This window comes from Drosophila biarmipes, chromosome 3L (assembly GCF_025231255.1).
Source record: "Drosophila biarmipes strain raj3 chromosome 3L, RU_DBia_V1.1, whole genome shotgun sequence".
In the NCBI taxonomy this organism is placed as follows: Eukaryota; Metazoa; Arthropoda; class Insecta; order Diptera; family Drosophilidae; genus Drosophila; species Drosophila biarmipes.
In genome coordinates this window covers 8,677,419-8,703,698 of record NC_066613.1, presented here as the reverse complement: position 1 = coordinate 8,703,698, position 26,280 = coordinate 8,677,419, and the positions used below count along the sequence as shown (strand labels likewise).

At 41.2% G+C, this 26,280-nt stretch overlaps 1 protein-coding gene across 1 annotated transcript; it reads right to left on the bottom strand.

Moving 5' to 3' along the window:
• LOC108027964 (glutaminyl-peptide cyclotransferase) lies at positions 1–1,296 on the bottom strand. Its single transcript, XM_017099588.3, has one exon. The coding sequence runs from the start codon at positions 1,294–1,296 to the stop codon at positions 253–255; it is 1,044 nt and encodes a 347-aa protein (XP_016955077.2). The 3' UTR covers positions 1–252.
• Positions 1,297–26,280: the final 24,984 nt, after the last annotated feature.

Here is a 26,280-nt window from a genome sequence, read left to right as displayed (position 1 = left end):
TTTTTATAAAAATGTTCTAGTCCAGTTTTGATCTGTTTATTTGTTGAACAAAAGATGAGGAAATCACACACTAAGCTAACAGGAAAGACACTTTATTAAGACAATCCAAATAATTCCTTATATCTTATTTTGTTTTGAGGAAATGTATGTATATTATATAGTATATTTATGTTAGGAAAGATTGTTTTTATCGACTTTTGTACTATCCCCAACATGATATGATCCTTAAATAATACAAGATAATTTCTAATACTAGTAAACAGCCTTTGCTGAGCCAAAGGATTGCAATGGCGCTGAGTTGAGGTACTCAATTGCGAACATTCGCAGAACAAGACCCACTTGCTCCGTGGTGTTGTAGTCGACCTTCTGCTCCACATCTTCGGCTAGGTGCCATACCGCTGGATACTTCCCGGATATTAGATGGATTACTGGAACCTGGCGCCGCATGAAAGGCAGGTGGTCATCTTCGTTATCCCTGCTAGCATCCAGTTTATAAATGGGCCGCTCTGTTCGCAGAATTCCCGTCTTGATAAGTTCCTTCTCCAGCTGAACAAACCTTTGGAACCAATTGGAAGTACTCGGAATGTTATTTTTGAAGATTATATCCCTAGCTCCGATTAGGTCCAGTAACACGAAGAGATCAATGTTGTCCAGGAAGCCTCGCTTCTCCCACAGATCCGCCAAGTGCCGGGACCCATATAGAGAGTCCTTGTCTGACCAATTCTCGAATGCCTCCTCGCCGTCGAAGAAGACCAGCATTAAACTGATCTCAGATCGACGAAGCTGGTCCTTCAAAACTTTGGCCATATTCAGCATTAGTGCACAAGGAACCGCTGAATCTGTAGCTGCTAGAAAATCAAATTCTCTGAAATACTTGCTGTCATAATGGCAGCCCAGCATTAGGTATCTTTTGGCCATGGGATTGTGCCGCGCCATTATGTTGTGGAAGGTCACGGACCCCAAGAGCGGCACCTTCTCCGTGAAAGAGTCCAGCTCCACCTTCCAGTAGAGCTTCTTTAGGTACTCTATAATAAATTTCCTAACGGCCGAATGCCCTGGAGTACCGACCACCCTCTTAACCGAAATGCTTTGCACAGTTTTGCGAAGGTCTTCTGGATCCGAAAGTCCCGAAAGATATCGCATCTGTTCGATACTCAGTGCAGTGGGTTCGTATCTCAGTGTTTTGTTACGGTCTTCTATTCGGGAATTTCTATTGACGAAACTTTGGCAGATGGTAAAAATAAATATTATGATCGCAAGAGAGATCAGGAATATGAAACATCGCGGGGCAGCCATTTTTCCTTACTGATATGCAGTTTTCTGAACCTTAAAGAAAAGGTTTTCCCGTTAGAAATCAATTTGATTCGCCTATCCTACATTAACAGAGGTGTATTTGAAAAAAAAATAATGATATATACAAGTTTAAATTATATGCCATAAGAACAGTTCCTAAATCGTTTCCCCATAGAATGAACAAGTATCTTAGTTTTGCAATTCTATCTTCATCTGAGAACAAAGTCATTCCTGCCGCCCTATTCAAGCTCATAAATTTAAGCCGCTTGGACTTTTAATTACTCTTAGCCTAATCAATTTTCCATGCACGAGTAAACAAAAGACTTCAGGAAGAGATCGGGGCCTGGAAAATATGTACGATCGATCCGGTGATAGGGCTGTAATTACTCGGCACTGAATGACTCAGTCGCAGTAATAATCGCAAAGACGTGAAGCGGCTCAAGGCATCGGGGATCCAAGAGAATTACTTAATGCCATAAGGCAACTGCTCGACAAGTGCTTACGTAATTCCGCATGCTTATATAATAAATCGCAACACCAACACGAGCCACATCTATCGCACTTTGGTGATTTCTTGCCGGAGGAGGAGGCAGGGGAGCTCGACTTTGGGCTGCCAGTCTGTCTGTCAATTAGACCTTAATGTATTGTACTTAAAGTTATACGCAATTACGATAGAACTTCATCTGCGGAACTGGTTTTCGAGTTCTGTCCCGGCGATAAACAAATGAACACATAAGCCGAACAGACACTCCGATACCCAGGCAGTCAAACCTCCATCAAGTGCCTGCCAAAAGCGAGCGAGTAACAAAAAATCGAATTCGGGCCAGCCGTTCTAACCGAAGTTTAGATACACTCGGTGGGTGATCCAGTCTTGCCGCTATGTAGATATAATAAATATGATGTGATACCACTTGTGGCAAAAAATTCCAACCTTTTGAGGTGTTTTTTATATTTTGAAATTATGATCAATTAAAACTGAGGTTTGTTAAACAATATTTTATGATATCGAAATATTTACAGTATCGATTATATTATCGAAGGATAAAGGTTCTGACAAAGCAACATATTGGCTATGGGCCAAATTTCAAATCACTCGATGGCAGTGAAGTGAATTTATTGTGGACCTGTGTCTGGGTCGCTTCTAGCCCTGTGGCTCTTTTTTCTGGTCCCCATCTGTTCTCTCGGACTGTCTGTTGGTCTTGAGATTTATGTCTGCAAAACAATCTTCCAGTCAAGCTAACAAACAAGCATTGTTTAACGACCCGGCCGGTTTTGATACCCTAAAGAATGGGTCTCCCAGGCAGGTAACATCATTAGCAATTTTTGATGAACTTGTCTTTCTTCTCCCTATAATCGTCCAATGAATATTTCCCTCATTAAGGGTTACTTCTGAAGTGACTAATATAATAGAGTATAAAGTAATCGCTTTTTTTGGCCTTTCGACTTCCTTTTTTAATACATTAGTTTCACGTTGCGAATTTCAGTCTCTGGTCCGGCGTTTATTTATGCATTTATCGTATTCTTGAATATATTAGCACACTTAGCCGGGATGTTTTGAATTAGAAAGCTTACAGTCCGAATCCGTTTAGCAGACATATAAATATTCAGAGGACTGTCCGGCGCCAAGTTTATTTATCTAATCCGTTTGTTATGGCTTAAACGGGGTATTTTAATTGCTCGGGTTATGCTTTTAAGCCAACCCGATCTTTGAACGCTGGAGGTTTTCCTCAGCTTCGGCTCACTCCAAGCAAAACGAAACTGCCGTCCGCCCCTCAATTGGATGTGAGGGTTCATCATCGCCGCCCTCAGCACTCACCTGGAATTATCTCCGCCCCACCATCGCCCAACCCAGGACCACTGGGGGACTGGGCCTTTCGAGGGGGCCATGCTGCGGATCGAATGGGGACTCGAGATCCAAGACGGTTCGGCTCGGCCAGGCTGCCTCAAGATTGAGTCAAAGATACGGAGGAGCAACACGCGTCCGTCGCTCGATGTGATTGCGAATACCCTTCGATGGGTTGAGTACTAACCTCGGGCAGTTTGTTTATATTTAGATCTAAAAACCCAACTCTTGGGGCATTTACTTTTCATATACATATAGATTTTTAACCGAAATTACAAAACTAGATTTATTAAAAAATACGGATTTATAAATTTTAAATCTTTACAGTGCTTAAACCAAAATTGAGAAGTTGATTTTCTTAAATATTAAAGGATTATCGATACTATCTTAAGCCTATAAGAGCATGGCTTCTGTGTTCTTCGATTCCTATCACTTTATGCTAGTCTTAAGTTATGTTTTTGATGAGGGAAGACAATATGTATGTTGACTTTTGGAGGAATATTTATAACAAAAATGAACAATAAGGGGTTACTTTCTTTTCTGTTGCAACAAAATCGATTCGATATTATATGACATTGTAATTAAGTTTGTTTAAAGTTCTGTTGATAACTGTTATGTTGAAATATTTCGCAGAAAATCAGAAAATATATATCCACCCATGCAGATTTTATTGTAAAAGGGTGTTCTCGAATTCGTTTTCTTAAGATACTCATCATATATTTATATATGATAGCATGATTATGTTATTATAAAGTCCTGTTGTGAAACTAGAATTCCAAAATATAGTTTGGAACTGCCTGATTTAATTCTAAAAGGGTGTTCTCGAATTCCTTTTCCTGAGAAACCTATTATATGTTATAGGTATCCTATGTTATAGGTATCTTAGGAAGAAGTGTCCTAACTAGAACTTCAAAATATAGTTCGCAACTGCCGGATCTTATTCTGAAAGGGTGTTCTCGAATTCGACTTCCTGAGATGCCCTGGGTTTTCGTCAGTTCGGGTCGCTCGATCCCCAACGCTGCAGGCTCCTCGCTCCGAAGTCGAAGTCGGAGTCGGAGTCGAGTCGGAGCACGAGGAAGAGGAAGCGGCCGGAGGCAGCAGATACACACGTACGCAGATACATATGGTAACCGAGATTACACAGGTACGTGTGGATGTGTGGGGCTCGAAGGTGCGGCAGCTCGACGTGGTTGTTGTGCTCTATAGTCGATATATAACGCTGACTTCGTATGGTGTTTTTCTTTTTTGATAGTTTTTGTGTTTTTGCCGCTTTTTCTTTCCAGTTGCTGGCTGTGGTTAGCGTTGTTGTTGCTGTAATGGCCATAGCCTGCGTTTTGATTGCAGGCCCATTGTTGTAGTTGTTGCCTTGCCTTTTTCATGCCATTTAAGTCTTATTTATGGTTCTCGTTGATGATCGTGTTGATGGTCGTACTTTTTCCTTCCACTTTGTTATTGTTGTGTTGTTTTCAGCGTTTCTTTTCCCCAATTTTTGTTTTTCAGTTTTTGCTTTTGGTCTTGCGTTAACCTTTTTTCGGACTGCGGTACAATGCGACTGCGAGGGAGTTTTGATTTGATATGGGTCATGCCGCACTATCGGTCCCGCACATCATCCGCGGATCGTGGGACCAAGTGCGTGCTCTCATCCTTAGGGTCAGGTAAGCCATGGCACTATTGTAAGAGAAGTGACCCACTGATCCGTCTCAAGATGCCAGGGGTTACCTTCTTAAGGTCGTGGTAAGGTAAAAATTAAGAAAATCTATTAGCACCTGAGCCTGCTGCTCGGGGACCCCTATAAACATACACTTATCAAGTTTTACCAGGAGCAGTGTGTTTTTTTGGTTTTCGAGTCAGCGATGGTGAGTTTTTGACCAAGAATAGGATTGTATCTTTAAAATATATATGAACCTGGTATTTTTGTGTGGAGAAGCAACCAATAAATCACTTAAACTGACCCTTTTTTTTTATTTCAAATGATTTTTATCCCACTGAATAATAGAATTTTTAAGAAAGGAAAAATAATAAAACTTATGGTTTAAAAAAATCGGATCATATATTTTTTGGTTTATTTTTATTCTACAATATTAAATCCCTATACCATAAGAAAAAAATCATATAATTAAATATGTGTTCATGCTCTAAAATTATTAAAGAATCTTTCGATACTGGTGTTTTTTACAAGAACTCCTCCTTTTGGATCCACATTCTTGAGGCCATTTTGGCAAGGTGCATCTGCAGTCCCCTAAGTCCGGCCACTTTGGTCCCCTGCACTTCACTCTGATGCTTGATTTTTAACCTTCTTAGCTCACCTTTCCACCTTCCCACCTCCCTTTCTCCGCAGATGCATCTTTTGTTGTGGCTGGGTTTTCTCTTTTCGCCAATGCAACGACTGGCATACAAATAAACTAATGTGTGTATGTATATTTGTTCGCTGTGTTTTACCCCAACAATATTTTGTGCTATTTTTTCTGGTGTAATTTATTTTTATTTGTTGCGCTGTTAACTGCGAAATGGGTTTGCACGGTAGTCCGATTCGGAGTGGACCTGCTCAGGTTGCTGCACAGAAAGAAAAAATGCAGCATGGAACTACACAATTGCTCAAAAATTAAGTAAATATATTTAATTTGTAAATATGTTTAAGGTTAATATGTGTTTTTTAGAAATAATAGTTAATAATATAAAACTCATATAATATTAAGGATTTAATACATTTTCTAAAATTATTTGTACATTTTATTCACATAGTTTTATTTTGTTTTAAAAAGGAGATAGTATAATGTTTAATATTTAGTGTGTAAATAAATATATTTCACTTTTATTAAATTTGGTTATTTAGTGAGTATTAAATTTAATATTCAGTCGCATGAGGAATATTGCCAATTGTGTTGAAAATCGCCAAACTTTTTTCTGCGATATTGTGCCTTTGGGTCGCTGAAGTTGCTGCTGTTGTTGAAGGCTTTTCTTTCTCGTTTGATTCGTTTGCTCCGCAATCGCAGGAAATCAATTATAAAAAACCTTTGCTGTTCGGCTTCACTGGCCACGTTAATTCGTGAAAAATGTTTTTTCTTTATTTTTCGCTTTTCCAGGTCTCAGTTTAATGTGTTTCTCGTTTTGTTTTCCCCGCCGCCGCTGCATTTGAAAGAGTTTTCATTGTTTCTCGGATTGGAGTTGAAAGTGTTGCTGCTGCTCGCTGCTTGGGTCAGAGCCGTTTTTTGTGTTTTTTATTTTTTGTTTTTCTCTTTTTTGGGCCATGACAAAGGATTGCGCGGCAGCGGAAAAAGTGCAATAAATTTTACTATGCTCGGTGCCGAATGTCGATTTCGTTCAATGATTTCTCCCCGTGGCAGCGACAACTGCCGCCTGTCGATCGGCGAACTTTATTTATGTGCCTTTGATAATGCGTTTTTAAATTCAGGAAGTCGCAGTTTATGCTGCCTCCTCGGGACTTCCCCTTTTCCCCGTTCTCGTTTTCCGCTCGATTGCTGCAGGGGTGTAGCCTCTGATTGGGTTCCACAATGGGGAGGGGTTCCCAAGAACCAGACCCTACCTCCAAGTGGGTTTCGGCAAGTTGGATTGAATTTCCGGGAAGAAAATTCAAGAACCCCGTTTCCACAACCACCTAGTAATTATCAGTCCATAGGTGCATACATATAAACTTTGAAATGAAATATAGTTGTGATTCCTTTTGTATTAATTATAAAGATTGCCTTGGTCCAAACAAATTATTTATACGAAGAAAGCTCTATCAAATATATCACATGAATGTGACAGAACAGCAGAGCCAACAATTCATTTGAATTATCAACAGGCGGCCTTAATTGGTGTCAAATGAGTCTTGTCTTTTGATAATTTTATTGACATTTAGGTTCACTGATGGCTTGTTAAGATATTTATTAAAGGAGAACGATGTTAGGCAAAAATTGTCTGCTTTCTGCACCTATTATATTTTGTATAAATATATTTAAGTTGATTGATGAGGAGCTGAATATATCCCCTGACATGTGTCAATCTACTAACAGCTAAGTTGAAAAATGGTTGGAAAAGTTCGAAATCTATTCAATTAGGTCTTAGTACTATGCAATATACTATATATGCTCGAGATGATGCGATCTATCTGGCGGATACCCTTCCAAGTGGAACCAATTTGTATCCGAGCGCTTCACACGTTGGGCACTTGTAGATTCCGTGCCTCCAGATGGTCGGCCGTGATCGATGGCTCGGCAATATCCATCTGAAGTTATCACTCCGCCGAATGTGGACATCTCACTGCCCATAACAGGAAACGGTAATGAGAACCATTCGAAAGCTCTTCAGGCTCCCCGGCCACGGGCAGCCCCAACTGGTCCATCTGGTGGTGGCGATGTGGCTCCAAGTGCACTCAGCTGTGCTCCACTTCAAGAGCCGAGATCCCAGAGATCGCAGAGCCTAGGCCGATATTGTGTGTAAACAATATCGAGCGGCGAGCGCGACATGAATTTATGAGATCATTTTTGAAGTTAATTATGCCAGGGCATAAATTTCACAAACACACATATCTGCCATACACCATGGCAGCTATTGAGTCGTGTGCTGGAGTGCAAATGCCCTCCATCTACAGATGCTGTCAAGATTGTTTCTCGTTCTCCGTTTGTTGTTGTCTGCCGGGGCCTTACTTTACTTTTTTGCACGTTTCACCAATCATAATAGTTTTTATCTTAAAGCCCATAAACATGTGCATAAAAAATACACAAAAAGAGATGGAAAAAATAAGACCGGGTCGAGCTGGATGGAACTCGTTCCTAGACCTAGGTTAGTTCTCCACTCGAATCAGATCTCTCCGTGCGGATCCCACCCCCTTCTTGGCCAGAAGACCCAGTCCGTCGTGGTCTTTCCTTTGGCAGACCTGTTTCGTGTCATAGATTTGTTTTATGTTTATGGTGTTTGGGCCAAGTCCGGGGACCTGGGGAGGAGAGCCCGGACCAAACCTCCAAGTCACCACCGACTACCGACCAAAGTGGTTCGGCCAGCCAAACAACAAAGAGTCTGTCCCAAAGTCCGGCCGCGTTGTTGCTGTTGTTTATGAACAAGAAGTTTTGCGGCTATGGATGTGGTTTGTGGTTTAACTGCTTTTATGGTAACACAAAATAAGAAAATCAACGAAAACAACAAACAAAACCAAAAAAAGAAAGGAAAATTATAATAAAACAAGAAAGTTGCCTCAGCGCGAGGCTAACCGAAATCTGTATGCTCTCGAGAACAGATGGAGGCTATCTGAATTTCTGAATTTTTAATCACGGGCAAAGGCCTCATAAACCCTGGGTTTTCACTTGATGGTTAAACAGTAATACCGCTCTTTAAAAGATACTGAATGTGTTTTCAATACCTCAATTTTATTCTACAAACCATAGTACAAGCAATGAAAATCATTACAATACAAATCCTTTGTAAAGCGCTTCAAAAAATATGTGTTGTTCTGTGTTGTTTTACCATTTCAACCTTTTTCAAATTAATCAATTATAGCAATATAAAAAGTTTTCCGATTAAAAACTCCTTCAGGCACTCACTGCTATTGTTTTTTCGTCTGCCAACTTCGGCTCGAATTTTGAATACTCCACACAAAGGGCAATTCAAAACAAAGTAAAAATCGCCACCAAAAAACAACAATTGCAGTGGCTGCAGCAGCATCGACTTTTGTTAAAAAGTCATCAAAGACCAAAGGAACAACAACCACATCGGTTACTGAGAGTCACGATGTTTGGTGGGTTTGATTGCATACCCTGGAAAGGTATGCTCAGTTATTGAAAGCTTGCCAAGCCCAAAAATAAACTATTTCAAATAAATAAATAAATAATAGTTAGCATTAAATATCACTTAAAATTAAAAGTATTATAGTATTATTATAGCATTATGTGCATACGGAACCTATAACGTATTTAATGATCTTATTTCAAAATGTATAGTATCGAGATATATCGAAATCGAAGGTCAAATAATACTGACCTATTAAACATTTTTAAAAGTAAAGATAATCAATAATAATTTATTTCCCTATTTTTAAGTCTTAAAAATATTTTTAAAAAGTGTTTTAAGTTTCCATTATAAATCTTTAAATAAAAAATATATAATGCTAATCTTGAAAATTAAAGATGTTCACATATTGATTTAGTTCTGAGTGCACTGAATACAATCCGTTATACCTTTAAACCTATCCATGAAAGGTATGCCACAGTCGATCCCTCCAGCTGGCCTTTCTATCTTGTTTTCGCTGGTTTCAAAACCAGTTTTGGCTTAAAGTCTAAACTTTATTTACAATATTGTTTTCTTTTACGACGTCGTCGCTGTCGACCGCGATTGCTGTTGTTGTTTTTGCTGCGGTTGTTGGTTTGACCCAAGCCCCCTTTTGTAATAAAGAAACTGGCTCCGACTCCAGCTCCAGCTCCAACTCCACGGCACTCCACAGAGGAGTCCCCTGGATGGGTCTTAAAACCCAGAGCCTCACGACAATTTAGCCAATTTGATGTGCATCTCAAGAAAAATAAAAATAAAAGGGAGCGGGGGCTACGGCCGAAGACGATTTCGGTTTTTAGTTTGCATAGGAAACGATTCGGGATGAAATGGTCGAGTATGACCGCGCAGATTTGATTTTCTGGAGGGCCCTTTGGGCTCCGTCTTTGGTGTTGATTGGTCCCGTGTGGTTTATCAATCATTAAGAGTGACCGTCGGCCGGGCAGATCGTAAAAGTCGGGCCTAAACGCCCGAACCCGGCCTCTAAAAGGCCATCTACAAATAGCATCCCATAAACGGGCCCAAGAACCAGGCACAACAGGCCGGGCAGCAAGAGGCCATACTTATAGGGTTTTATGAATGCCCCACTCGGATGAGTTACAGCCTCGCAATGAGCCATTTGCCCGCTCATTTGATTGCACGTTCCAGACCCCGAAAAACCTCTACGAAAGTGGACCTAAATCATCTTTTTCCTCTGGCTCCCTCCTTTGCGCACTGAAAACTCTGTTGGCTTGGGGTGGAAATTTATTTCCTAATTGGACGGCAAGATGCTTTCTAATTTGGCCAAGAGCACTGTCTATGGCTTTGACCTTAAGATTGAAACACGCCAATTATTCTTTATTGGGGGTTTTACTGCACAGGCTTACAAAGTATTTACTCCCGAAAGATGTGCTCGTTTGGCTTAAAGATAAGATGGTCATAAGACATTGTTCAGAAAACTTGAAAGGATCTTTCGTGGGCTCAGTAATCCTTGTAGATATGGCATCTCCGATTTTGATACGATTCCCATTATATCTTAAAAAAGCTAAAGTGAAAGTAGTATTATGCAAAACAAAGCTATAAAGGGAGCACAAATATTCAGGAACATTAGAGAAGTGCAATTACCATCTTAAGGGACTTTTGCATAGTTCGGAACCCACCGAGGATCCACTTAGATGAAACCACTAGAGCACAGAGCACCACTCAACTGGGTGACCTCAACCGCAACGTGAAAAACTCGGAGATGGGCGCGATGGGAGGGAAAACCAGAATGGCAGGAAGAACAAGCGCAGCCGAGGAAAACAAGGAAAATGTCAATAGCTTAGGCAACGACATAATTTGCTTTGCTTAATTTCTGCTACGTTTCGGTATTTTTATTGCAATTTCTGTTTCAGTCGCTCGGTTAACCGGAGAGGGCAGGACTCGGAATCGGATCCGGTTTCGGGCTGGGGCTGGTGATGGAGATGGGGATGGGGATGGGTCCCAAGAACAGGGGGCGGTACCCGCTGCCAGCACTCTGCAATTTGCCAATGAGTCCGGCCCGAAGTCCCCCGTCCGGAGACCGGGACTCTGTCCGGATACGGCTGTGGTCGGAGTGGAGCAATGTAACATGCCAAATGTGTCCCGGAATTTAATTAAACATTTTCTGCGCTTATTCGTGTATACTGCGCTCGCCCGACGTCCCTTCTGCCGCCTTTCCCGTGCATCACTAGCTCTCATCCCTTTGCCTTGCTGACCTACACTCTGAAAAAAACAAAGTTAAGAGAGTCATAAAAATGAGTCAGTAGATTTTTAAATATTTTGTTCAACTTGTATGTGCACTCTTAGTCTTATTCGTAATTTAAATTAATGTTAGTTGAGGGACATTTTTATGGCCTCAAAACCAAAATATAAATGAATAAAAGAATATTTCCAAGATAATGTTACAATATTATATTATAGCTAAACATATTAAATATTAATCCTATTCAGCACTATTAAACTAATCCCAGTTTTTGGTACAAAATATCAAGAAGTGAGATAAAATGTATTTCATCACAAATTCAACTGCTTCTTATACATTTTTTTTAAGTTCTCATACTCCTTAAAACGTTTTATTTGCCATTTTAAAATGTTGTAATTTTATTTTCTCTGTGTAATACTCGATTGAGTATTATTGAAAATAGACTTATGTTTTCCTTTGATATCAATTTACTTTCCAAAATAACCATTATTTTTCAATTTCGAAACCTTGAATTGTTTTTCCCAGTGTCAAGCCATCAACTTCGTCGTCAATGTCCTGTCCGAAATTCTTGTCCGGGGTAGCTTTTACTATTGATTCTGAGACCCCTCTAATGGGGTGGCCGGCCAGTAAATGGCAAGGTTATTGACATATTTTAACAACTATTTGCAAAAGGCTTTAGTTTCACTTCAATTCCGTTCCCCTCGCCCCCCGAACGTCCAGGCCCTTTCACGCATAATTGAAGCAAGTGCAGAATGTCTTCATCTGAAGGTCCTTTCGCCCGTTCTCGGATGCTCGGGCTCTCGATTCCGGAATTGGAATAGCACTCGGACTCGGTTTGGTCTCCTTCTCGGACCCCGTCTGTTTGCTTTCATGTTTAAATGTGCTCGCGGCATCAATATTTGTATCCTCGCAAATATTTGGCATTTGTCATGTAAATAACGTTATTTCAATTACTTGATGTAAACGAAACGGACAACAGCAGCAAAAACAGAATGCGGCAAAAATGGGAAAAGGTCAAAAAAGGCACAAGTTTTAAAAGGGATTGCAATACTTTCTACGTTGTTTGTTTGCCTGGAACAAATGTCTTTGAGCTACAATTTACTTGTGACAAGAGGACCCAAAAACAGGGAAAATATCTAAAACTCGGCTATTCCATTACCTTTATGAATTGTCATTCGAAAAGGTTACCTTTTTCGCATTTAATAACGTTTTTCAAAACACTTCAAGTAATTCATACTCTAATAACAAATGGAAAAGGAAAGCTCAGCAGTATGACTCGGTTGCAGTAGTTTCCATTCCAATTGCGTCAATTTACTTGGCAGCTATTCGAAACAATATTTTTGTGAGCAGCCGTCAATGGCCCAGTGCGATCCATAATTCTCGAAAAATATTCAATAATATTGTTGTCCAAACAAAGTCGAGCGCTACTCGGAAGTGTGTTTGTGTGCCTGCATATGAAAATAACAAACAGCAACAAGAGTTGTTTGTGCAAACCGAGAACTTGGCGAAAAGAGCACTCCAGATGTTGGCTGATATTAATGGAAATGTGGGCAGAGTGGGAGAAGGAAAGTAATCAGCCCCTTCTGCAGCGAAGTCCCCTGTCCGACGCCCATGTCATGTAATCAGCGAACGCCACCGAGAAGGGGGCGCAATCAAAGCTGACGTTTGCACAAACAGCTCGGACTCAGGCTCACACTTGGCCAATACACTAAGAAATATATAGTAAGAAACTAAATCAACAAATAGGCAAGTAGCAAAAATAAATTTAGAGAATTAACTTAACTTATATCATTATAACCTATATAACGCAGATTCTTAGGATAAATTAAATTAAATTTTCGTGAAAAGTTTAATTTGAAGTTTAGGATTTAAAGTGAAACCCTCTCTTTGTTCCCATTCACATCCTTCTTACCAGATGTTTTGATAAGCTTTTGAGACTTTTAGTATACGTATGAATAATAACAATAATAATTTAAGTAGTAAATCTTAATACTTAGAACATAATACTTTTTTGTCTAATTAGTAAATATATATATTTTTCATGTAATATTATTATTATATTATTTAAAGATACGATTTAAATTCGGTCATTATTCCCCTTCACTCTCCTCTTGGATGCAAGATTGAGTTGTGCACTTGAATTACTCAGTGTGCCAAAGTTGGACTTTCAAGGGATGAATTCCCGCTCTACCGATCGCTTCCGGCTGCCTGGGAGATTCACAGAAGAAATACTCTGGTAAGTGCCGGATATAATCGCCTGGTCCGGAAGTTAAGGGAGGAGGAGCCACTGGCCAATCGGTCTTTAGGAGGGACATTTGGCGGGCAGATAACTCCGCTGCAGCTGGAGAGTCCTTTTATGGGGTTTCTCGAGGGGCAGGACGAAAGGTCCATGGTCCCTAAAGCGGATCGCAGAGTGGTCAGACATGTGACTGCCAGGACCAAGAGTCCGTGTCAGGAAATACTGCGTAATTAAAAGCTATTATATTCCTTATGTTAAAAGTATTATTACAATAAATTTATTAGTTTATAAAAAATTAAATATAAAATTTAATCCGTTTTCAAAAATTCGAAAATGTTTAAAACTACACGTTGGTTTATGTTTTTAATTTAAGGGCTCAACAAATGCCTCAGAATTTACGCCGCCTAAAAAATATGTCATGCTTTCTTTACAAGGTTTTATTTCTGTTCCGGGTCAAATAGCTCTTAAAGCACATTTTCGTATTACAAAAAGAGCAATTACAGAACCCTTATACTATTAGACTTATAGTCATACCAAACTCTACAACATAATATATAATTAATACCAGACTAAGATTAATACCTGATTAAAATGAATAACTTATATTTTTAAATAAATAGAAACTATTTATTACTTGCCTGGTAAAGAAATTTATATTTTTAGATATTTATATTGGCGTTCGAAAAATTAAACCTAATGCGTTATAAGCAGCCTCTAAAAAGCACAAGCCATTTAGCCTTGGATGCTAATGATTTAATTCAATTTATTTTACTCCGAGTGCCTTCCAACACACCGAAATTCTCCTGTTTTTCCGTAAGATGTTTTCAGCCAGTTGTCTAGGGTAATCGCTTGGAAAACAAAACACACGGCCTTCGAAGGCACACCAACCAAATTATTTCAATCCAAAGCCATTTTCCATTGGACTGCCTTGTCAGGGAAATTAGCAAATAAATGTGCTCGAAATTAAAACAAATTAACAACATTTATTTGGCGACTGTAAAACTTGGACATTCTGCGGGGGTTCGGGAATTGAAAAACTTTTCCTCCCCGGAAAACCAAACCAAGCCAAACGAAACGAAATGAAATGAAAGTAAACCAAATCGAAGGCACGAGTGCGCAGAGCAAATGACACTTTTCCCCACAGCTCCGCACTTAGAGCAATTGCTGCCGGGTGATGGGCGTAGGAGTGGCGAGCGGGCGTGGCACAAAAATGCAAATTTATTGGCATTTAATTTAAAAGAGAAACAGAAACAAACAGAAAAGCAAAAACGGCGAAGCGAAGAGACAGAAATGGCCCGCATTCGCTGGCCCACAGCACAAAAACCCGGAACCCAAAGGTCCCGGAACATCGGAACGCCAGATCCCCGGGACTCTGCGGAACAGACCCTCATAATGTGCACAAACTTTGCAACAACAACGCCGGACCGCAACAACAAATGCGGCATATAAACGAGCGCATAATGAGCTCAGTAGAACTCCCCGCCACGGATATGGATGGATGGATGGATGGGAGTAGAGCCAAGGCGCATTAATGCCCCGAAAAGTACACTCAAAAAGAAAGCGGTGCGCTTTTTAGCTACCTTAACCTTAACTTAATATAATACCATTTTCTATACTATCAAAGTGGCATGTCTTAATATTCATTTATTTTATTCTGGGATAACATCATTAATGTCATTTTGATATGATACCAACTTTTTATACTAACAATGATTTATTTGGCCATATCTTAATATTATTTTATTTTATTTTGGTATAATATTATTAATATTATCATTTTGACATGATATATTTTAATATTTTAATTTGATATAATATCAATGGGTTTACACATACATATATTATATTGTATTTGCTTTGATATAATCTCAAATTTTGTTTTATGACTTTTTTACTCTTTTTGGAGTACATACACTTAGTATTATATTATAAGAATATATTTTCTAACTTTTATACATTAGCATTTATTTCTATTCTTTTTATTTAGTATTCAAGATTTTATATATTTATATTTATTTTTCCCCTTTAAATTTGAGCACACTTTAATTCAAAACTTATGAGATTGATACCAAATATTATTTTAAATGGATTAACAATGTCGAAATTATTTTATTCCCATAAGTAAAAAACATAATTTTAGCCATATTTAAAATATTCCCAAAATGCTGGCACATTTATTTTCTATTCCCTTTTGTTTCCAGTGCAGGAGCTAAGCCGTGAGAGGCGAAGGGGCTCTGGGGCACGGCCCATATATTAAACACGCCCAATTCCCAGGGCGGTTACTGCCTTTTTTATGCTCCGTGCATATCATGCAATTACTTTCCACTCAAATGTCAATTTAAATTGAAGTTTTATGCAAAAACCATACTCGAATTTTTCGCCATCCTCAAGGAACAATGCCCCCAGAGGGTCCTGCTTCCTGCCACTCGTGCCGGTCCTTCGCCTCGCGCCCGCCCTGCTTTTTATGTGTTAGTTGCACATTTCGGAAATTAAGTTGAAATTTATTAGCACATCTTTGTCGTCGCTTCGGATTGCTTTGCCAGCACTTCGAGGGATTCCTTCAACGGCCTGTGACGAATCCGCAAAGCCCCTTTTTCAATCGCCGTGGGAGTGGGTTTTCGCAGCCGATATTAATGTGCGTGTGTTGCGCCAAATGGCGCTACATAAATTGTCGAGCCAAGTCTCACAAATAAGGTGAATTGGGCTGGGAGAAAGTTTTGCAAAATCGACAAATAATCGCCCACTAAGCGACGGAGATGCGACTTTGGTTAGGTAAGTGATTCCCCAGTGGCTTGGGGCTTATGGTATACTTTATAGCCAGTATATTGCTATTTTGGGGAACTGAAAACTTTTATAATAATATACCTTACCATTGGAAAGCGTTCTCTGGGGCATGAGTATCTGCGGATGGTAAGTGATTACTTCAAGGACCATCCGCCGTTCAATTAATTGGCCAACTTGGATGGCTTCCGTGCTCTTAGCCACCGACTGGCACATCAAAGGAATTACCCAGCTGCTGAAGTGGCGGGGAGAGAAAATAAAAAGAAATTATAAACCTCGTCAATTAAGGACCTTCGCAGGCGATACACTCATATACTCGAGCATATGTCCGATTCAGAGCGGCATCGCAATCAACCGATATGCCCTGCTCAGTGGCACGTAGCGCCCTTGGCAGCAGTAAAGAATCTGAAGGACCCTCCACGCGGACAGACACAAGGATACGGACTCGAGTTCCGATTCCGATTCGGATCCGGATACGGATACGGAGTCCCCTGCCATGTGTGGCGGGGCCCTCGATTCGCCAGCGGAGTGTGTATTAGTGGCTCGATATTACACAATTTCCAATCGCATCAAGTCGTTAAAAGTTTCGATTACAAAACGCGCTTTACAATTGCCCGCCGGCGGTTGGGGGGTGGTCGGAAATAAAATAAAACAAGCAGAACCGCCGGGACAAACAGCCACTACAGTGGGTAGGTTGGGGTGTGCGCAAACAAATATTGAAAGTGGCATTAAAAAACTTTGCCAGCGCTGATTTTATTGCGATGAATTTGCGCTCAAATGGCAAATCAATGTGTTTTCCCTCTGCCAGGCAGCCTTATGGTGCCGACACACACACTCGCGGTAGTGTGTCCCCCTCGCAGCGAACCAGTCTGAAAGCCAGTTGATGTTCTACTTGGCACTAGATACGCTCGAACGGGTGAAAGTTGCCCGGGGCACACAAAGATTGATAGTGCCAGAGCGCGATGCGATTCGGGAAATGGCAGGGGGCTTATGGCGCGATCCTCACTACCTGTACAATGGCCATAAGCGAGGAAAACAGCTATTAAACTCAAACGACTGTTATTATTTTTAGGATCAACCCATTTTTGACGCAAGTGCGAGGCTTATTTGCTAAAAAAAAGTTATAGTCTGGTAGTAAAAATCCTCCGACGGTAAAAACAAAAGGCTCTGCCACTAAAACCCATTAAAAACACTATTTCAACCCTTTGAAAGTGGTTATAAATAGCCCTTATTAGTTTGCAAAATTTATGAATGCATTGGGCCAACGCAAAGCATTTTTTACGGCTTTCTAGCCTAATTTTGCATTATTTAACAGTCGAATCTAATCAGCAGCTGCCATTAAAAGTGTAGAGAATACACTCCCCATATAATCCCTTATCAATTAGGCTTCAAGTTGGGGCGGTTTGGTAAGCGCATTACTTATATGCCAGTTAGTTTCCGTTCGCGTTTTATGTGCCACATAATCGCCATTAATTTCCATTTTGATGTGCTATCGTCATTTTTAATGCCGATGCTTTTAGCGCCAAAGTCCCTGTTTCCCCTTTGGGGCAGAGGCGAGGCACTCGTGATAACAAATAAAAGCGGCAACAAACTATGGACATAAAAAATAAACAAACATTTTACTACTATTTTCGCGTCGACCCTGTCGTCACCCCTTTTTTATGCGCCCGCCGCCCCATGGAACTGAAATTGATGCATTGATTTTTCGATACACAAAACATTCTCATCCGTTTTATTGCCACCCCATGCTGGCTCTTGTTCTGCCCCCAAAAGCCGGCCACGCCCCTCATCCAGTGCCACCTGCCGCACAAGAGAGCTTTTCGTTGCCTTTGTTTTTATAGCGACATGTAATGTGATTTATTGCCAGTTCGGTCCTTAAAATAAATTCCTTTTAATGGTTTTTTATTGCCATCAGTAGTTGGCGTCAGCGTTAATGTTAATTAAACTATTGTAGTGCCTGCAGCGTGGGCCCCAGCCGTGGGGGAGGATGTCCCGGTCCGGAGTGCCCGTTCCGGGGAAAGGCCATAAATCGCCGGCGCAGGAGGAGAGCAAGCTGGAGCACGGCTAGTGGAGGTTGCAGTGGATTGCCGTGGAGTGGCGCTCTTTATGCGGCGTTTGCAGTTTGGATTTCCATTCGGTCTGGTTCTATTGCTCATGTGCACTTTTCCAGTTCCAAATCGTCTGGGTGGGATAAGCACTCGGAGAAATATGGGGCGTTGTGGGTTGTTAGATTAGAGACATAAGTGATGGCTGGAGCACTACTCTTGGGTAGGTTTGTGTATCGGGTTAACAAATACTAAGTGATTAAGTAACGGAAGTATCTTCGTCCTATAGTTTCCAGATTAAGACTGTATCTAATATCAACGAGAAGGTTTTATATTTCCATTTTTTCTTCACCTCCTCCTAACTTATTTGATCTTTCCAACTAAGTCATAAAGTACTCATCATAACTAAAGTATAAAGTCTCTAATTATTATATACAATAGCCCTTTGAAGCAGGGCATCCCCCCAATCGAATTATATTACCCATCTTTCATCTAGGGAAATTTGAATGCTCATCCAAGGTAATCCCAAGCCTTTCCAATTTTCACTTTCAGCAGGAAATGAGGGTAGCTACTTCATTTCCTACCTGTTCTGCCAGTCCCAAGGAGGTTAAGCCGGAACTGTTTAAGATTTGCGGCTAATGGCTTTTGAAAAATCTTGAAAAATCTTTTCGCCCAAGCCTTTTTGCGTCGACTGGAATTTTCGGGCCACGTCGCATCCAGGAGCCAGGAACCCCTTTAAGCCATTTCCCACCACCATTCCCGGCCCAGGACAGCTCATTAAAGCCATATTAGGCGGTGGCGTAAGCCTTATAAACAGGCGGCGGCTTTGGGGCTTACCCACCCCGCCGGCTTGCCCATTTGGCCGCCGGACTCTGGGGATTATGATGTGTTGATATACAGCGCCGATGCTGGCCATCCAGCTGGTGTCCACTTGATGACCGCTTCCTGGTCCTCCCTCCTGCCCAATTTCCCGACTCCATGTGCATGTGGGCTGCCTCGCTTTCTCAGCTCGTTTATAAATATTTAACGATTTAAGTTTTTGCGTCAAAGTGTTTGCCATGGCCCTCCCTTCTCGCCGGGATATTGCGTTCATGATAATTGCGGTTCTGGTTCTGGTGCTCCGGGTCTGGAAGTCGCTGTGGATGTGGATGTGGCTGTGGCTATGGATGTGGCTGTGCCTGTGGATCTCAGTTTGTGTTTCGTGTCCGGGGCCCCAGCTGCGTTTAATGGCTTTTCAGAATTTAAACAAGTCGCGTAATTTTGGTTTTCTTTTTATAAATCGCTTCTCGGCTCGGTCCCGCCATTATCCCCCGCCAGGGTCTCAGTTTCCGCCGTTGCGGGCCCTACGATTGCAATAAATTTCTGATATTACAAACATTTTGTTTATTTCAAATTTACTTTTTATTAAAATTTTTCTACACTGCCGCTGCCCCGAAAAAAAAAAACAAAGGAAACCGGCGGAAAACGCAGTCCTCGGAAAATTGTTTGCGGTGGATTATGTGATATTTACAATGGACTGGGGCCTTTTCCCGATATTGAGGGCCGGAGGCTGGGCGCAAAGGGGTGGGGCCATCTGGCCCCTAAATGCCACATAAATCGCTAAGCAGTGTAAACAAATTGCGCTGATCCAGGGAGGAGGCTAGAAAATCCAATAAGTGGTCCAGGAAATTTATCATGTTTGATATCAAAGCAGATTTGTATTGATTTTTCAAGGCAATATACCTTGCGAGGAATTTGGAAGCATTTCTGACTTATTGCCAAAATAAATTGGGTACTTTGTGTTTCAATTTGTTACATTCGATAATAAATAAAATCCCATTTAGGAAAATATTGCTATCAAATGTAATAGTTTTAAGATACAATAATTAAGTTACAAATTCAATACTTCATGAAAATTTATCATGCTTGAAGTCAAAGCAGAACTATACTTCTTCTTTAAGGCAGTGCACCTTTCTAAGAATTTTAAGGTTTTTCATTGAATATTTGGTTTGTCTTTGAAATTAAATAAATTTCTTTTTTAATACTTTGTGTAGTTTTAGGACGCAATTTCAGGAATAAATCAAAAACAATATTTTTCAAAGTCTTTTAAAATATGGATTAATATATTTTTATTATTATTTTCTTGTTTAATTATGTACTTATAAACATTTTGATTTTCGCCCGGAATTGTCTCCGTTTCACCCCTTCACACTTTTAATCCTTTTTAATCTAGTGACTCCCCGCCCAGAACCCTCTGTAAAATGTACTTTAGAGATTTGTGACAACCTTATTACAGATCTATGGATTGCTCGTTAAATTTAATGGCCTAAAGGCTACATAAATCTGACCCGTTCCGCGCAAAGTTTGTTTTAGTTCAGCTGTTATAAATAATCCAGTTTGGGGGATGGAAATAGTTCTGGCGGGGATTACCTTCACCCTTTTCGGGCCCGGTAATTTTCCACTGGGATCCGCTGCGGATTTCCCACCGCAAAGCGGACAAATGCCGATTTCAGCACTCCGCATCGGAGGGCAATTGTTTATAAACGATTGGACAAGGTCAAAAGCTGTTAATTAAACAGATGGACGCCTGCATATGGAGCGGCGGGGGGCGTCGCTATGCGTTGCCTTTAATTACGATCCCCCACAGGCCCTCGGATGGAGTCCGGCAATTATTCAATCCCGCATTGCCGGCCGGGCTAGATAATGTTGTAATTTACAAAAGTCCCCGTCCGAGGGGCAGACGAACAAAAATCAACCGAAAATCGTTGCTTTTCTTCCGATAAACAACGACGCCGGGCGAGGAGGAAAATAAATAGTGAAAAATAACAAGTCATAAAAATGATTTATATGCAAAGTGCGCGCCACGAGATGATGGCCCAATCCCCCAGCCCTCCAGTCTCAGCTCTTTCCCCAGAACAGGGGATTTGCCATGGGTATAGATGGTACATATGTGGATAAGTGGGACAGGTACAGCGGACCATCCGTGGCGAGGGCGCTGGCGATGCGAAGGTGCCAAGCCCAGCTGGGCGGACAAAAGTCGAAACCGGTTCCCTCGGATCCCATCGATGTACCCCCGATATTAGCAACCATTTATGCATGTCGACTGCTTTGAACAAATAGCCAGCGATCTCGGCCAAAGACAATGGGCCGCAATTTAACTACCAAAATACGCCAGAGGTGGGCACCCCTCCCCCACCTGCATCCCTGTCCTCCATTTGTTCATCACTCGTTTCTCGGTAAGCACGCACACAGGGTTCTCCTTTCTTTTTCTGTGGCTTGTATCTCCGCCCTTCTGTTTGTCGTCGGTCAGGCGATCCAGAAGATACTATATAGGGGAGATGTGCACAGGTCCAGGGGAGGGGGCGACCCTCTCGGTGGGATATCACTGGCCTGGGAGATGATCGCTGGGATGAGTGCGTGACCAACTGGTCAAGCCCAGGGAATCACGGGGCACCTTGCGTGACACGCAATAAGTCGATCTCAAATTTCATGCGTCCTTCATTTTTCAAGGGTTCCATACGCAAGGTTTAATGCACACTCATGTGCGTGATGGTTTACCATTTTCAATGCTCTCGAATTACTTTCACTGAATCTTTGGATAGCACCTTGGCATCTACTACCTAATGCCAACTCATTTGGTGTCCTATTTATCACTAGGAAATGCCGGAATATTATTATTTCCAGAATATCATAATGTATAATTAATCAGCAGACCCAATAGTAAAATCTTTATAAAAGAAGAATACTTTGTTGTTCTATTCGATATAAAGTGGGGGAATAGGTGTTTTTACTATTAAACATAGGTAATTTCAAAACTGGAATATATTATATACGTTTTTATTTTATTTTTTATTCGTAGAGTAATAGGGTATACTAGATTCGTCCGAAAGTACAGTATATAACTTCTTGGTCAGGATAACAAGCCGAGTCGATGTCCGTCCGCGCGTCTGTCCGTCCGTCCGTCCGTCCGTCCGTCCGTCCGTATGAACGCTGAGATCTTGGAAACTATAAGATCTAGAATATTCATACTTGGCATGCAGATTCCTGGGCTTCCTACGCAGCGCAAGTATGCCAACAATCGGCTTAAACGCTTAAATCTGTCTGCCGCCCACATAACATCTACTGAAATAGCCGGTAGGTGGCGCCCTAAAATATCACTTTGCTTTATATATATCTTTATTATCCTTTTGCTCCTTTAAGCGCGGTAACGGGTATCTGATAGTCGAGGCACTTGACTATATTATTCGTTTATTAAAAAAAAACATAATGATTCCAATATAATAAAAGATCTTATAAATTATTCCCAACAGTTAGGAACCTTACAGTTAATACCTTCTATTTTCAGCCGAACCCCAAGGTTTCTCCAATCATTGTTTAATACTTTACCTTGCATTGTAGTGCACCATACGCTACGCTTCTTATGATTCCTATAGAAATCAGTAATCTCCACCGCCTAAATCAGGTACACTTGTACCCCGACTATAATGAGGAGCCTTTGTGCTATCAAAAGCCGAGATATCCACGGTCCTAATGGCCACGATCGATCACGAAGCACGCCCATCCCTGGAGCGAAACAGGGACTTGATTCTCCGCTGCCGCCGTCTTTGTTTGTCACACAAATGAAGAGTTGATGATGAAGACGAAGACGATGACGCTGCGATCGGGGAGATCACCTCTCGAGACCTCAATCAGGCGATGAGGGTTCGGCGCGGACAGGATTCTTCAGGTTCGGATCGAGAATCAGGTTCGGGTAGGGGTTCTACTTTTTGCCTCCAGAATCTTGTCTGTCACGGTCTTGAGTGAGGGGCTGAGCCGAGGGGTCGATTGTCTGGGATCGGGGATTGTTGTATATAGGTACCCTCGGCCTGTCGTGGGTCTGGGGCACGTCACCAGGACTGCCGGCACAATGGACACTTGTGCTCAGGGGCTCTGGGCTTGGGCTTAGGCCTCTCGGCCTTTGTTCTCCCCTCAATGTGTGCAATGAGCAATGATTAAATTAATTATGCCGGGCAGGTAGCCGTGCTGCTACCATTTCTGTCCCAGCGATTCCCATAGAAAGGCAGCGAGCGTGGAGAGAAAAGGACATTTGATATTTTTGACACTTTTCGGGGTCCTGTAAAAAATTACAAGAAAGGAAAACAGGCAGCCGAAGCAGAACGCGCTGATTGCTGATCCTAATGCCAATCTCTATGGCCGCCAGTGGTGGGAAAGGTACAATCTGTTGTCCTAGGTAGCAGGTGGTGTTTAAGGGAACACTAACCGATTTTAGAAAGCAACAGTCACTATCTATTTATGGGTTTTCAACTAATTTTTCAAAGCTCAATTAAAATTTTAAGCCTATTGAAAAGTACCAAATTTTTTTTATTTAATCATTGACAGGATTCTTAATTGTGAAAAACCTACAAGTACCTTTCCCTTAAATTTCAAAAGTACTTTATTAAATAATTTAAATACGGATTGCTTAACTAGAAATGGAAAGTAAATGAAATCTTGAAAGTTTATTTTCTGATTTATAAGAAACTTCTAGGTATTGTGTAAAATATAATGGAATAGGTATGCTGTAAATAAGAACTCGGGAATGCATGGAATATTCAGTTACAGGTACCTAGACACTGCCCATCTCTGGTGCCGAGTGCCCCGACCTGGCCAACAATTGAAGTGTAATTTATGACAACAATGCCAGGCAGTGAGGCCTGCCTTGCAGGAACCCTATTGTGGCCGGGTCAAGGCCCCCGACCCTCCAGTGTCTGCTGATCCCCATGACAAATGCACTCGCCCGATCGGCGAGATAAGCCCTTGATCAGGTTGCCAAACACTTGCAGTCCGCAGAAGAAAGCCGATACGATTTGTACTCGTCGTTGTTGTTCGGGGTTCAGGGTTCAATCTAGGGATTGGCACAGCCATCCGATGGAGATTGGTTAGGGGTCTGGCCCATAATTGAATGGCTGCAGATCGTAATCTCTCTTTTTTCTGGGACTGGGCTGGGGTCGTCTGAAAGGCAGCGACAGGAAATGTGCAATGCACTGAACTGGAATTTGGCAAGTGCATTGTCCCCGGTAATAAGCAATCTCTAAGGAGATCATCCTTCGGCGACTTCGCAGTTTGACGTTTCCCGGTTATCGGGAGCTGTCAGTCGAGTGCCGAACAATCCAATCTTCAGGCTGTCAATCTGTTTACCATCAGCGCAATTCCCTGTTCCGCAAATCAATCCAATATCGATAGCGTCATCAAATATCGAGTTTCAATGCCGCGCAAATAGATATCAAATTTCCTTCAATGTGATTTCGTGTTCATTGTAGTTTGTATGCGGTGATTAATTGATATTTCTCTGTCGACCACTTGTAGGGTACTTGAAATCCACCCGTCTCGTTTGGAATTTGATGTTAATTCTATATCCCCATAAATTATAGATTGTATTTTCCCATCCCCCTTCTCTGCCGCGCATTTTGTGGTGCTTAGCATTCACTAAAATGTGTACATTATGAGTTATTTTGAGCAAACCGTATCCACTCTTGCCCACCTATTTGTGATGGCCAAAATAAATTTGAACAGTTTCGGCAAATGTCAAGCCCGCTTGCTTATTATCGATAACATTGTTGATTTTCGAGCACGCCCAATTAGGCGTTTGTAAACAAATTCAAATTCTGTTTACATGCACACATGTGCACCGTCGTTTATTCCGCGCAAATGTCAAATGTGAGAAAAGCCATTAAACGTAGCGCTGAAAATAGAAACCGACCGCCCACTGCATTGTGGAAAGTTTCGTAGGTTGCGGCCCCAAAATATAAGCCAAAAATACGAGCCAACGCAAGGAAAGTACGAAAATAAATAATCGGAATGAATGCAAAACTAAAGCCAACAATAGTCGAGGCAGCAGCAGTGAAACGCTCGCACATTTTGCAATCAACACGGAACCAGAGCGGCGGGGGGAGGGATAAAGGGGCCTGGGGAAATGGAAAATCACAGCCAAGGAAGGGGTGCACTGGGAAAAATGCATATCTTCAAAAGAACCCATAAGCCATGTTTACCTATTCAGAAAAAAATAAAAATATAATATTGAAATACCTCTAAGATGGGATCTGATGACCAGAACCAGACTACTTTGTATCGTTAAAATAAGAGGATAATAAAATATTTTCCCATTTCGAGGATAAAGATAGTAATATATTAAGATACCTATAATAAACGCTCTGACGACGCTATAATTCCCAAGCAGTTACAACGCTGCTTGCACTTAACGCTGAACAAGATATTACTTTTACTGTTATATTAAAGAATTACTATAATATTTATTGAAAAATTATAGGATTTAAAGACTTCAAAATACAGATATTTTAACATATTTTCCTAAAAATTATGTAAATAAAAAAGGTATAGAATTTTTTTTAATATAATTTTTTATTTTCCTTTTTGCTTATTCTTAAGATTAGTATTGTATCTTCACAATATAAATCTTTTGATCAAAAATAAAACTCCCTCTATTAACGTATTAAGCCCCCTTTTTTCCCAGTGCCGAGGAAGGATGAAAACAATTTCTCTCGTTTTGATTAGACGACGCAAAAATTGTTGGACGTCGGCGCGTAAACAAGAATCTGAATTGAGGCGTTAAGACTGGCAATCGCCCCTCCCCCGACCCCTCCTGCCCCATCCCTCCCGCACCTGCCGCCCGCCCCGACCCTTCTCCACGAGACACACACCATATAAACCTGGCGAACGCCGTCGACCACAACAACAATGTGCGAATGAACCCATATAACCGACAAATTCGGACGCGCGCAATAACAGAAAACTTTAGTGCGGTTTTCAAATTTATTCTAGTGCCGCCGCGTTTGTTCCGCTCCCACTTCCACGCCCCCGCAAATCACCGCCCGCCCCTGGGCCCACTTCTATTCAATTCCGCTGCGTTTCTTGTTATTTTTGTACTTAAATAAAGCGCAATTTGCGTTTTTTCGCGCGCCACTGTTTTTCTGGTTTGTTTTTCAGCGCTTGAAATTTAATAGATTTGGCACACATTCGAGACAACATCATATTGGCAGCATCCCGTCGAAAAATGTTAGTACGCATGGGTAAAATAAGGTATATATTAAGGATTTTAGGTAAATTTATTGCAAATTTTAGAAAATTCTTTAATTGAGAA

What these genes read in the sequence shown, in the direction of transcription:
- LOC108027964 (XM_017099588.3), bottom strand. Translation starts at nt 1,296, where the DNA reads ATGGCTGCCCCGCGATGTTTCATATTCCTGATCTCTCTTGCGATCATA.